Below are 14,229 nucleotides of genomic sequence, written 5' to 3' on the forward strand. Positions count from 1 at the left end.
TGGTTTTGGCATACAAATAACGAAGATTATGACAATCAAGTTTTGGAGCCTGGAAGGATGTTCAGTGTTAGAATTCACTAGTGCTGATAATGGCCTTCCAGAGTCTCAATTCCAATTCCTATTCTGGTTGCAATGCACAAACTCTGATCCACCTTGACACATTCTCACAGACAACTTTCAGTTCTCACAGATGTATTGAAACACTGCACCATTTTCAATGCATGACAGGCAAGTAGGCACTATCATTGATTGAAGCAGGACCTTCCACAGCAGACATTAGACCAGGAACTACAAGCTAGCCCCTTCATATTGATATTCAATTATGGTACACCTCACAAACATCAGGAGATAGGTCACTATGTTTTTTGCTTTAATCCTAGAATATTGACATTAAATATTGATATTGAATAATAATATTTCACTTCCATTTTAGATGACGTTTCATTGGCTAAATATTGATATAGAAATAAATTATCATTATGAGCGTGGGCACAACATCAGACTTGGTGCCCAAAGCAGAAAGCTCGCCACTCAGCATGCAAGTCAAACTTTAATTTCTGATTAATCCAACAAAACACATGGTTGCAAATATCAATAACATGTTACACTGAAGATGAACCAGTTACATATACTGTATTATTGTGAACATAACTAAATTAGAACATGGTAAATCCAGCATGAATCTGATTCAATCAAACACAGTCTACAATGATCCATAGGGGAGTTGGGAAACCAATAAACCACCAATAAACTCAGTTGGTATTCAATCATTGGCGATATCATTTATATAGATGCACTTCCATACCTATCTATTTCAATTTATACTTGCGACAACAACCTCTTGCTACTTGACTTTCACTTCATCTTTGAATATTTTCATCTCGTCACATTTTCAATCAATCTTCTGAGCGTGACAATAGCAAAAAAGTAATCTCTTCGAAATTATGAGATGTCTCTTCCTGCCGAAAACAAAAATAAATAACAACCGCGACAGCAGCCAGCCAGCCCAAACAATAACAAAGACCGAAGATACTAATGCGCAAATACAATTTGATTTAGTAGCCTTGCGATAATTCAGTTTGTATAAAGCGCGCAAGGACTGTCTCATAATTGTCCCTACCAGCCGCTAGACGCACTCTTTTAGATCTATTTTTATAAAATATTTTATTTGTTTCCCATTTATTGAATATTGACAGTTGACACGTTGACACCAATCAGCATGGGTGCGATCCTTATCCTATCTGAAGTAAAACATTTTTAAAAACGTATTTATTGAATACAGCAACGATTTGCGGCACCATTCCTTTTCGGACGGCACCAGATATGCCAGGATTTCTTTGTTACAATTCACAGATGAAACAATTCACAGGGATGCCAATTGCACGGAAATGAATTTTGATGGATAGAAATGGCTCAAAATGATTGTCAATAATGAAATCAATAGCATACAATGAAAAGTAAAAAGAATATGAAGAGTATAATACTTCATATGGTCTTGATATGGCAGTAACATTAGGTAGCGAAAACAGCGCAACTGCTTCATATATTTGATCTTATTTTTTGTTCGAAAAGAGCATTTCACGCTCTCCTAAAGCTCGTTGCTAGGCAATTCCGGTACTGTCATACCTTGTCATCTACTGCAGGCCCAAATCGCTGATTGAAAACGAGCAGCGAGAACTGTCTTTGTTGAACACCATTTCTATTAGTATCGAGTGGTTTGCGGAGTGTGTCACAACAAAAATTGCAAACAGCAATAAGATTTGAGTGGTGTCAATTTAGGTGAGTTTGGTTTCAGTGAAAGAAAATATACTACCTTTAGCATGTAGTTTTGAACTGGAATATCACAAACAGTTTCGTAGCTTGAGCTCAGACAAGCTCAAGTCAGGAGCTTTTACGGCCCACCCAAGGCTATGACTGGCCCACTGATCACCCTAGGGAAAGACATTCCATTTCTTGTTCCAAAATCAGTGCCTTTACAGGAATGTGGTGCCTTATGGAAGAATGCCAGGGCTCAGTTTGATTGCACAACACTACAGCACGCTAGGTGTAGGTATCAGTGTATGGGGTTTCCATAGAAACATCAACAAACTTGGATGCTCACAATGCTAAAGCATCAAGTAAATTTTTCGGCATTAGTAGAGCAGACGTCACACAAAGGTTTTCCAACCAAGGAGAGGCGCTGTAGGTTTGTAGGTTGTAGGGTAGGTTTGTATGTTGTAGGTTGTAGGTTTGTAGGTTGTAGGTTAGGTTAGGTCAGGTTAGGTTAGGTTAGGTTAGGTTTGTTTAGGTTTTGTTAGAAAGAAGTACCTCCAGACATAGCGCCTCTCCTTGGTTGGAAAACCTTCGTGTGACGTCTGCTCTACTTATACCAATTTTTCTTCAGTTATTCTTTTCTTTGTTCAATAATATTGGTCTTAAAATGTTAATAATGGTAAGAACTAGTTAGATAGGTAGGTACTCTTGCAGAAATAAGTTATTGCTCTCAGTCTCAGCAGTGCACTTTGACTGCAAGCCTGATAATATGGAAAAGACTATAATCTGTACTTTCTCGTAGCCAGTATATCAGTTTTCATCAATTTTGGAACAAGTGTTGTTTACTTTTCATTTTGACCAACTCAAGGGCCAGACTCTTGAATGTCATGAGTCATGACTCATGTCTTCTTATCATCATTTCATCCCCACTTTGTCAGGAGTGCTATACCTGGTTTACACAGCCTGGTGACTTATATCATCAACTCCAAAGCACTATGAATTAGAATGAGACTCACGTAATGAAAGTGCACATACTTCACAAATAATGACATTGCAAAGTTAGTGGGATTGCACAGTGATGCAAATGGGGTCCACGAGTGGCCATAAATACCAAAAAGGCCCAAATTTCAAGTTCACCTAATCGAATAAATCGTAATTTGGCCAGTCAGGCAAATGTTTGGGGTGTCTGAAAAAATATGATTTTCATATTTTTGTCGAAACCGGCCTCGTGTATGATTGTCAGAAGTCGCGACATTTTCTATGTCGTAAAATGACTGTCAGATACTCGCAAGTTCAAAGGCCGCTAGCGTGCGTTCATTTTGTACAAATGGCAAAAATTATACATGACAATGATCCCCAAAGTCTGCTGCATCTAATGCAGGGTCACAAAAAGCCGTATCCTTTTTTGGTTTGGCGTTGATCTAACTATTTGTCAGCATGTTGCAATCGCAGTTTTTTACTAAAAAATATTTGCTTTCGTTTCACCTACAGCAGTTTACACAGTGTGTGCCCGTTAGTGCACCATACGATAGCATTCCCTAATCATTTCTGAGCCGCACTGTGAAAGAATTAAGGCGTTAGCACAGGGCTGACCGGCGCTACTAAAGTTTTCGTCCGTTGCGGTCGGGTACCGCGGTGGGCGGGCGACCGCGCCGCGGGCGGGCGGCCACAGCGGGGGTTCGCCGGTGCATCCCTCTCCTGTTCCTAAACGAATTGTCCTAGCGCCTCGCAACAAAAACCAACGGATTGCCCTTGACAAGATCTCGCGAGTGAGCATATTACTTTTGACTTACGGTCAATATTTGACCTACTTATAGCAGGTCAAAGTCAAACGTCTGTCGAAATTGCAATCCGCGGTGAAAGCAATCCGCCCCGACCGCGGCACCCGACCGCGCCGGACAAAAGCTTCAATAGCGCCGGTCTGCCCTGTGCTAGCGCCTTAATTATTTCACGGTGTGGCTCAGAAATGATTAGGGAATGCTATGGTATGGTTCACTAACGGGCACACACTGTGTTAGCTGCTGTAGGTGAAATGAAAGCAAATATTTTTCACTAAAATATTGTTATTGCAACATGATGACAGATGATTAGATCACCGCCAAACCAAAAGAGGTACGGCTTTTTGTGACCCAGCATGAGAAGCAGCAGGCTTTAGGGATCATTGCCATGTATAATTTTTGTAGTTTGTATTAAACGAACGCACGCTAGCGGCGTTTGAACTTGCAAGTATCTGACAGTCATTTTACGACATAGAAAATGTCACGACTTCTGACAATCATACACGAGGTCGGTTTTGACAAAAACATGAAAGCTATGTGAATTCAGATGCACCAAACATTTCTTTGGTTAGCCATATCGCGATTTACTCGGTTTGGTAAACTTGACTTTATGGTATTTATGGCCACTCGTGAACCCCATTTGCATCACTGTGGATTGAGAAGCAATGTACTCTCTGCCAACCAGCGACCTTATGCCAATTTGCTATGAGGTAATCATTGTATCTGTATTCTTAGTTCGTAATAGCTTGGATTTTGCCATTTGGTGACATTGATGTATTCCTCTTTGACAGTGAGATTTCTTCTCAGAAGGCAACACAGCTTGCATCTAAATAGTGATTCGACATACAAGAAAAAGAATTTGGATGTTTTATTAGGTCAACATTATAAGAACAATAAAATCGTCACATTAGCATTGTGAAATGTCCAAGCTGTTTCTAAATCCCACCATATCCCACCTCTGTTCCTCCATTTTATCCTCTTTCAAACCCCTCCGACCATTCTCACATGCAGCAGCATCATTGCATGTGCATTCCTGTCCAGTACTGCATCACAGGCTATCAGCAAACACTTTCCCTGCACCGCGGATCCAGTCGCTAGCCCCTCCCTCCGTGACGCGAAGTCTGCAGACGGCGCGGAGCGGCAGCTCGCGACGCGAGGAGCGCTGGCGCAGAAGGGACCGCATCCCGTCCGAGTTCCGGCTGGTGTACGTCGCTCCCAACGAGCGGTGGATGCGCGCCGCGGCGCTGGCCGTGGCCTCTCCGCTGCTGGTGGCCGTGCCGGCCGCGGCGCTGCGGCCGACCTCGGTGCTGCTGCTGGCCGCCGAGTGGCAGGTGCTGCTGGGCGGCGGGCTGTACGGCCTGCTGGCTGCCGCCGTGCTCCTGCTGACCTGGCGGTACCCGTTCCGGATGTACCACAGCGCGGCGCGGCGTCAGTTTCGTGCCGTGCTCACCGGACCGCTGCTGCTCAACTCGCGCCAGCTCAGCCTGCCGGAGGGCTCGGTGAGCCGCGCGCGGAGCGTCTCCAACATAATGCCGTGGGTGGACTCCCTCTATAAGAGCCAGCAAGGCAAGCTGGTGCTGCTGGACACGGGCTTCCAGTCGGCCGAGATGTTCAACAGGCTGCTCGGTCATCATGTGGACGAGGATGATGACAGCGGAGGTAGTGCATAAAAAGTGCGTGGACAGCGACTGGTAGATTATTTGAATCGCGAAATATTGTTATGATTTGCACATTTGCTGTGGCATGTTTCGAATAAATAGTGTATGCTTACCAGCTTTTACCAAAATGTGGTTAGGTGCCTTAGATTTGTTGGAAATAACTGTTATGGTATGCCGCTCGAAGATTTTAGGTCATAAGTTATGCCTGACAAAGTAATTTTAGTTAAGCCAGTTAAGTCGATAAACCATATGAGAATGGAAAAGCGTCGCCCGTATGAATAATTCATGATTGCCAATGCCGTGGGCCAGGACAAGAATGAACCGAGGATCAGAATGAGAAACATGTACCCGAAATAAATGACATAGGTATGACGAAAGAAATTGGTCGTGTTGGGTTATTGGTGGTGGACATGAAAAAGATGCCGATAATGAACTTACGGCCTTCGGTCTCGTCAGTTTGGATTTGTTACAAACACTTTATGGTCTTCCTCAGGAATCAGAATGGCGGACCAGGACCGCATGGTCTAGCCGTCTGGCCGATCTACATGAAGCAGAGGCCTCTTTCAGTATTACCACGCAACATTCATTGGTCGATCCAGGGAGAGAGGGGCATTTAGACACAGGTTACCACCCTCACCCACCGCATCGCCCTAAAATAGACAAAAATAATGAAAGGAAACTAGCGATGCTTTCTACAGAAAGTCTGCTTTGTTCCGCCGAACGGTGCATAAAGAAACGGAATCCGTCTCCGATAAGTTTTTTTGAGGAAGTTCTTTGAGCCTTCGAGCCGTGCACCCCACCCCCCGAAGCGTCGACTCGAGACCGGCTTTCTGAATCAGCCTGTGCAAAGAGACCTGCTCCCGGGTAGCTATCCATGTCAGATACAAAATGGCCGTCCTGCCCGGGACAGTTGTTTATAGAAATAAAGGAAAAGGATTTTACTGTTCTGAGGCTGAATAATGGCGAGACAAAGGGCGAGACGATCTAGCTGCGGTTTCCGTGATTTCATTTCGTTTTTAAATTTAGCAGCAGTTTACTAGCCGTCGTGCGCCTTAAACAACGCAGAAAAGACAAAATAACTTGTTCAAAAGTGTCATAAATTTGTTTTGAAAATGCAAAATAAGCAATGTTTGATCTACTACTGGTGAAAGTTCTTCCAGCAGCGAAAACATGTTATATTCAGAACACTTAACACGCTTAGCCCTTTTTTTGGCACACGAGCTGGAGATCCCGGGGCTGCGAGATAATAAATTGAAATGGTGATTTGTGTAAGTAGTGTATGGTGTTGTGGGTCTATCGACCTTTTTCCGCTACATTTTTATCTTCCCTTCCATTCCCTTCGATGAATGAAGGTTTCCTTATCATTAACAATTGGGTAAAATTTAAAGTTCCCTTTTACCTAAAGTATTAAAATCAAATTTTCAGTCAATATTTGAAATCTGTTCAAATATTTCAATTTGGGATGGTGGTCATGGACACTGGACAGTAGTTAGTAGTTCAATATTTAATTCATTTTCTGTCTTTCCAGCAGGAATTAAGAAGTCATGAAGGTTGCTGTGAAAACTGAAGAGGCTGGACCTTCTGAAGAGAATACAATAGAAACTGTTGACAGCAAAACTGGGCTCAGTACTATTTTTAAGAATCCAGATTTTAAGGTAAGATAGAATAGATTGAAATAATTTGAAGGTGACAGATCTTGGACCATAAACAAACTCGGATGGGGGGAGGAGTTTGGTAAAAGTATACATTGAGTCCAAGTGACTGTTAAAAGATAAAGTTTTCATATTCTTACATTATTTGACATCCTGAATCCAAAAATGATACTTATATGTCTTGGAAATAAAAGAAAAACATAATCAAACCTGACCTAACCTGGTAAATGTCAAGTTTAAGTCCTAAGAAGATTTCATTGATAAATTTTTCATATTTTAACATTATTTGACATCCTGAATCCAAAAATGATACTCATATGTCTCGCAAATAAAAGAAAAAAACATAATCAAACCTGACCTAACCTTACCTACTTACCTATAACCTACCAACCTACCACCTACAAACCTACCCTAACCTAACCTAACCTACAAACCTACTTACCTACAACCTAAAACCTACAAACCTACAACCTAACCTAACCTAAAACCTAAAATTTTTGCTGTTTCATATTCGTATCAAAAGCGCCACAATTGTAGTTAGGACCTAAACTTGACATATACCCCTAACCTTACCTATTTACCTACAACCTACCAACCTACAACCTACAACCTAACCTAACCTAACCTAACCTAACCTACCAACCTAAAACCTAAAACCTACAAACCTACAACCTAACCTAACCTAAAACCTACATTTTTTTGCTGTTACATATTTGTATCAACAGCGTCACAATTGTCCACTCGGACCTAATATATACTAATACCAGGAGTTTTTGTGACATCAACTTACATTGTTAGTTTCACGAGGAGAGCTGCAATCTTTCCAAGTTGCACAAGAACCCAGTTTACCCTGGCCCAGACTGAAAAAAATACATGTTATGCCAAATATGTCCAGCATAGTAGCGGGATTGCACTGAAAATTTCAGCTCACGTCTGACGTAATTTCGCATGCGTCAAATTCAGCGCACGGTGGTTGCTGAATTTTCGGCGCAGGGTGGCTGCAGAATTCTTTAGCGAAAGACGGTCACCAAATTTAGTCGGCATTGCTGGTCAATCTAGCAGCAGATTTGCCCTGTGGGCAGCTCTGGAAAGCTTTTGGGATGAGACGTCCCTGCCCCGGTCGTCGTGTACTCGAATTGGCGAGTGGCGAGCCACACTGAGTCTATACTCAGCGGTGGAGCGGCCGCCCAGGTGAGGCCTCAACCCTCGGCGTGGAGATAGGTATGGAAGAGTGAAGACCTTGTTGAACATCGCCGAGCGTCGTTATCGAAGGGAATGAGAGTACGGATGACCTGGCGAAACGAGCGGCCGCCCTGCCTTCAAACGCCCGCTCGCTGACCAGGGCGGTTCATTGTGCGGTCTCGCATCAATGATCAATGGCGCGACAAGGGGTCCGAATCACTATTTCAAGTCACTCCTCGGGAGTAAGCCGCCGCTCACTATCCCTGGAGAGGACCGAGAGGACGCCGTTTTGGTGCACCAGATGCTGGCGGGCCACTGGGGCCGCTCGCTCCAGTACGTGCACCGAATCGGCTGTCTCCACTCCGCGGCGTGCCAGCAGTGCCCAGACAAGCGGTGCCCCACGGCACTCTGTGCTCTGTGCCTAGAAGAGGCTGATGTGCCGGAGCACCTGCTGCTCCGCTGCCCGGCCCTCGCTGGCTCCCGCCAGCCTCGAACATAGTGCTCCGCCAATTGTTATGGCCCTGGAACTTCCGTCTTCGTTTCGCGACACGACGCTAGTGCGCTAAGCATATTGAGGTATTGGGTTTCCGTGAAAAAAACTTATTCGGACGCTCAAACATGGGAGAGCGTCCAAGGCTCCGGAACGGAACGCTCTGTCTGGTTGATATAGCCTTGATTGGTAGACGAGCACATGTGCTTTATATAAAAGTGGCTTAATTTTGGCACATATAGGCATCCAATTCTTGGCGCAAATCACGCAGAAATTTCATCGCAAAATCGCTTGCGCCGGTTTTCAGCGCGAGAGCGTCTCACCGGCGTCCGGCGTAGTGTACTCGTAAGCATGGCCGTATCTCGTATGCAAGGCCCTAAATCTCGTACCTATGCATGTTTTCCAGTCTGGACCCTGGCCCCCTACTGGACAACATTGAATGAATGGTGTGATGCAATACAAATGTTTTTGTGTGATAGATAAATTATATAGTCTTTTTATTACAGCACTCTGGGAAGACTGCAAACAAGAAACGGGCTTGGCGTCCTCTGAAGCAGCTTATTAGCATTGAAAAAAGCCTGCCTTATCCAGAACAGGCTGTTACGTGTAAGTAACCCCGCATTTTTTTTTTAAGCGGAATAAGAAAAATCTCCTTTGTTGAGTCTCAGGTTGTCTAATTATATTTTATTCATAAAAGCTTATAAATATTATCACAGTTTGTATGGTCTCCACTGATGCGGAATGGTTTCCAGGTATATTGGGTCATGATTGTCTGCTCATAAAGTGTCTCTTTCCACAGACTGGAGCATTGAGGCTCCACCATCATTTCTTCCTCCGAAGAAGTATTCGGACATCTCAGGCCTACCGGTGAGTACCTATTTTTTATCTACTCATGCCTTGCCTATTGTAAAGGGCATTTTGTAGAACAACTGTTTGCATGTTTGTGTTTCAGTAAGAGCATGATTTTACTTCAGTGCTTGGAGCCGATTCGTTTTTTTTGTGATCGGATAATGCGCCGATTTCCACGCAAGGTGCAATGTTTTGCCAACAGCTTTGCAATGTTACAACTTGAACAACAAACGTTTACCTTTTACATAAATAAACGCATTATAGGTTTTGTGGAAATGAGCTCTCAGTTCACTAAACAGTTCTTAAAGCAGAATTCATTAGCATACGTTTTGTACAGATGGGCGCCAAAAGAGAGCAAAACACATCGGTTCGCGTCTCTCCATTCCAGGCAAAGTACACAGACCCCCACACAAAGCTACGGTACGCCAGTGCAGAGGAGTACAAAATCATCCAAAGCCTACCGGGCGACATCGTAGCCGGCTACCTGGCTCTGCGCAAGGCGTTCAACCCCGTCGGTTGACATGGCTCGCGTCTTCGTGACGGTGGGGACAACGGAGTTCGACAAACTCGTGCGAACAGTGACATCTACCGACGTGTTGCGCACTCTCAGTTCGCGCGGCTATCGCGAGATGGTGCTGCAGATCGGTGCTGGGAAGACTGAGCCTCCCACAGGTACTGTGGAGGGAGTCGCGGTCCGCTGGTTTCGCTCCAAGCCGAGCATTGCGGAGGACATGGCGGCCGCTGACCTTGTGATCGGTCACGCGGGGGCGGGGACGTGTCTGGAGGCGCTGCGGGCCGGCCGAGCGCTGGTGGTGGTCACCAACACGACCCTCATGGACAACCACCAGGCCGAGCTGGCTGGCCGGCTGGCCGCCGACGGACACCTGCTGCACTGCGTCTGTGAGACGCTCAGAGACACACTGGCCGGGATGGAGCTGTCTCAGCTGCGGCCGCTGCCGCCGGCCGACCCGACACCGTTCGCCGAGCACCTGGAACGGAGACTGGGGCTGAGGTGATGATGAGACGGACTCGAGTGGTAACGGTAAGGGAGGGTGGTTTCAGGGAACTCAGCTCTACCTAAGCTGCTTTTTGCCATGAGAGACTCGCCTGCCATGAGGCGAAAGTGAGGACTACTGCGAACTGCTTATGGAGCAGTGTTACTCGTTCTGGAACCCCTCTGAGACAAAGTGACGGTCGCGCCGGGTGGGCTCAGTCACCCTCCACCTGCGTCCGCCGCCGCCGACCGCCGGCACGCAGGGCGTCACGCTCGACACAATCAATAAACAGGTGCGCGTGTCGCGTGTTTTGTGCCGTCAGCGCGGCCGTCCGGCGGCGGCGGACGGCGCGGGGCCGGTGTCGGTGTCGGCGCCCGTCCGGGGGTGGTCTCGACGTGTTTATCCAGGCGTGGCTCGGTCGCGGGCTGTGGGACGGACGCGCACCAGGCGCCGCCTGCCACCCGCCGCGCCGCGGCGGCTCGCGTGCCGGCGCCGATCCGGCCGCGCTCCGTGTGCTGCTCTGTGAGCTGCCGCCGTCCGAGACGGGGTCATGATGGGGCCGGGGCGGGCCGCTGCCGCTGGTGACCGCCCGCTGGGTGCCGCGGCGGCTGGCACGGCCGCCGGCGCGGTGATGGGTGGGGCAGAGAGTGCCGTGACGGACAGCCGACTGGCCGTGATGTACGGGCGTCACGCGGCCGACCCGTGACGTGACGGAGTGGCCCCGGAGAGACGGGAGGGGCTCTGTGGAGGGTGAAGCCGTCTGTGATGAATTAGAGAGGACTCCTCTGTGTGTCGGGTGATCTCTGTTTATGGCGTGTGGTGCATTTTCCACGCGGGTTTGTGATGCGTGGGGTATCGTATTAGAAAAGCGTTGAAGGCTCAGCTCTATCGAGATCCATTGCCATTCTCTGCTTGCCCGGTTCATTGATCCTTTCTTTCTTTCTCAAAGGCGTCTCCCGACATATTACCACAAGTCTCCAGTTCCACTCTAACCTGACCGGTCCAACTGTCGGTGTCAGAACGTCCGTTGACATGTTTTTGGTAACACCGCTTTATTTTAGTAACACCGCTTTCCTAGCTGTATTGGCTGACGAATGGTGATTGATACACTGTGACTCGTTTCTGAAGAGGCTGTCTGTGTTTGCGGGCGTTGGCCCTCACACCAGCTTCAGGACGGTATTCTTGGCTGACCTCCCCTGACGCCTAAAGAAGGCCAGTTTTTGTGAGCTGTTGGGCTTGTCAGGAGTCATGTTTTGTGCATGTCTTGATGTAAACAATATAAGTCTGAACAAGGGATCCAGCTTGGACTGTCTGTGCTGAAACTCCGTGACGTGTTTAGTTTAAGCCTGCTGTAATAGGGCCAACGGAATTGTTTGGATGGAACGCAGTTATTCTGGCTTTCACCACTGCAGGAAACGGGCGTTTTTACCGACACCATTGCTGAAATGGCTCGCGTGATTTGGTGTGGTATATCTTTTCCAAAATTTCCCTCGTCATCTATGATTTACTAGCTAGCGACATCGATGAAACTCCACTCAAACTGTTCTGCTTTTATTCAAGGTGGCGGTGATTCAAACTTCACCTCTGACTCTTTTGTTAGGACGGCGGCTCTGACAGGCTACTCGCTGCGGGCGTGCTGGATCGAGTGTGGTCCCGAGAGGGCCCTGTCCAAACGAGCATGCCACGTCGTGAGGCCCTTCTAACGGGGACCTAACCCGACGAATTTACCACTGGACCTGAGCCGACATCAATATTTGGGCGATTAACCGTGCGTCCGCTAACAGCGACACAGTTAGCGGGCCGGTCAGTGGAGCTACTTTACTTTTAGTCATAACAGAGACGAATCGGCCAAACTCTGGCCCAGATGACCGATTTGACCCTAAATTTGAAAGGTTCCGAGGGTGTTGATGCATTCTCTTGGATTTGTTTGCCGTGATGTAAACACGTGTTAGTACCTATGCAGGTTACAAATAACAAGAAGACAAATACAATGCATTTTGTCCTGTCTTTACCTACCAATGCAATACACACGTGTTTTATCTCATAGTGTCTACCGACCTTTAGTGGCATCTTCATGCGATCGAACTGTCAGGGGTAGGACATTGTAGGTATTGGGTACAATATTGTCAATATTTGAAGGGCGCGCAAACTACACAGTCGCCGAAGTGTCTGCTTCCCCACTCGCATGATTGTGGTGCTGTGATCGTTCTCAATTTATTCGGGTGTGTCATTTTCTCTTCCATTCCTCTGTGTTCAAATGCCTCCCGAACTGATGGATGCGGCTTGCTCTCGTCTCGTCCTGCCCCGGGAGCAGCCGTAATATAAGTGCGCGAATCTCTCGCTAGGTGGCACCATGATCTGCGCCTGAAATGATGCTGTACCGTAAGGCCCTATTTTTCACTCGGCGAGGAATCTCTTTCCTCTTGGCGGGCTTTTGACGATAATTTGAAGATGCCGCGTACACCGGCAATGGAGTTTGCATATATTTTCTGGTATATGATTGAAATCACACGAGAAAATGTTGTCAAAGACGTAACGCAATATGTCGAGTTTGATCGTCATGCCGAGCGCCAGTAGCAGGTGCTTAGGTACCCATCGAACATGTGACGTCGGTAATTATTAATTAAACTATAAAAGCATCGTCAAACAGTCTACAAAATTGCAATTGATTTTCTTGAGGGTTGTGTTTTCAATTTTCATGCTAGCCTACCTTAGCCTTAGGTTATCATTTCTCAACTCCTCAAAAACTTTTCGTTCAGATAGTTGGCAAACTCAGACAGAAACGCTCTCCCGCGAACTGATTATTCATTCACGCTCTTCCCTGCTCCCGTCGGCAGTCGGCCTACATATCCGACAGACGTTGCGTGCAGGTCCCAATGAAGCCCTCGGCTGGTGGCGCTGTGCGCTGTGTCCTGCAGCACGTGCCTGCAGAGCACGGGCTGGTCTGCCGGACGGCTGGCTGGCTGGCTGCTCCATTTGTACGGTCGTGGTCGTGGCGTGCTGCCGGGCCGGTCACGTGCTGTGCCGTGCTGTGACCGCGCCGTGGTGGTGTGGGCCGTGCTGGTGGCACATCTACGCTCGCCGTCAGGAGCGCACAGTGTCCCTCTGGTTTACCAGACCTGCCTTCTGCGGCGGAGTAGATGAATCGGAGAGCTTCCAGGTGTTCTTAAGCATCATCATTGGTCACCATTCTGTCAGGAGATCGCAATATTGGCTCTCATCAGTCGTCACAAAACTTAAGATAGTCTGGTTTTGATCCCAATGGAGTTGTGGGTGATCTATTCTATTACGGACATTATTGAGTCGAATTAGGTCTATTTTGCAAATTAAAAGATCTTTCATCCATAAAGATTCGTACGTAACTTCAGCGGAAGTGTCACATACTTTGTTTATAACCTAACTGTAAATGAAAATCCACGTTATGTCTAATCATACCCAATTGTCCATCCCTCTCGGGCCGGCTTGGGCAGACGTAGAGACCGGCAGGCCGATAATTGATCCGTACCGGGCGGTCCTCCGGGCGTGGGCCAGCCACCGGGTCCGACCAGGCCGGCCTACCTCTATAACCGTGTCCGTGGTGCACCGCGGCGCTCTGGTGCGGACCGTCCCCAGTGCACTGAGCCGCCGCGCCAGTCAGCAGACGGCGCGATATGAATATCGGAAAACTAGTCGGCGGCGGCCGAACTACCGTACGCAGATGGGGCGGCCGATTTGAGAATGATTGCTAGGTCGTTCGGACGCGATAAAATAAGGGACTTCTGGCGCAAAGTGAAAAGCTGAATGCTTTGATCCAGGTAAAGCGTTTTATATTGTGATGAATGACATAGTGGAACGCTTTCTTACATTTCTTTTGGACCTGGTCGCACGATAGCG

General features: G+C 47.2%; 2 protein-coding genes across 7 annotated transcripts; both read left to right on the plus strand.

Moving 5' to 3' along the window:
- The first annotated feature begins 1,714 nt into the window (after positions 1–1,714).
- LOC122382909 lies at positions 1,715–5,300 on the plus strand. 3 transcript variants are annotated; one of them, XM_043368839.1, is made up of 2 exons: positions 1,715–1,779; positions 4,322–5,300. In XM_043368839.1, exon 2 carries the CDS (start codon positions 4,451–4,453, stop codon positions 5,198–5,200), a length of 750 nt encoding a protein of 249 aa, XP_043224774.1. In that variant the 5' UTR covers positions 1,715–1,779; positions 4,322–4,450; the 3' UTR covers positions 5,201–5,300. The 3 variants fall into 3 exon arrangements, with proteins under 3 accessions (XP_043224774.1, XP_043224772.1, XP_043224773.1); XM_043368837.1 differs by having other exon boundaries at positions 1,731–1,767; XM_043368838.1 differs by having other exon boundaries at positions 1,747–1,779; positions 4,338–5,300.
- A 1,009-nt stretch (positions 5,301–6,309) lies between these two features.
- Positions 6,310–11,656, plus strand: LOC122382910 (UDP-N-acetylglucosamine transferase subunit ALG13 homolog). 4 transcript variants are annotated; one of them, XR_006256744.1, is made up of 5 exons: positions 6,310–6,456; positions 6,717–6,843; positions 9,019–9,118; positions 9,312–9,379; positions 9,750–11,656. XR_006256744.1 is itself a non-coding variant. In XM_043368841.1 (4 exons), the coding sequence occupies exon 4, from the start codon at positions 9,883–9,885 to the stop codon at positions 10,375–10,377; it is 495 nt and encodes a 164-aa protein (XP_043224776.1). In that variant the 5' UTR covers positions 6,717–6,843; positions 9,019–9,118; positions 9,312–9,379; positions 9,750–9,882; the 3' UTR covers positions 10,378–11,656. The 4 variants fall into 4 exon arrangements, 2 of the variants coding, with proteins under 2 accessions (XP_043224776.1, XP_043224775.1); XR_006256745.1 differs by having other exon boundaries at positions 6,398–6,456; positions 6,720–6,843; XM_043368841.1 differs by lacking the exon at positions 6,310–6,456.
- The last annotated feature ends 2,573 nt before the right edge of the window (positions 11,657–14,229 follow it).

The sequence above is a fragment of the Amphibalanus amphitrite genome, unplaced genomic scaffold, assembly GCF_019059575.1.
Source record: "Amphibalanus amphitrite isolate SeventyFive unplaced genomic scaffold, NRLGWU_Aamphi_draft 000150F_arrow, whole genome shotgun sequence".
Lineage (NCBI taxonomy): Eukaryota > Metazoa > Arthropoda > Thecostraca > Balanomorpha > Balanidae > Amphibalanus > Amphibalanus amphitrite.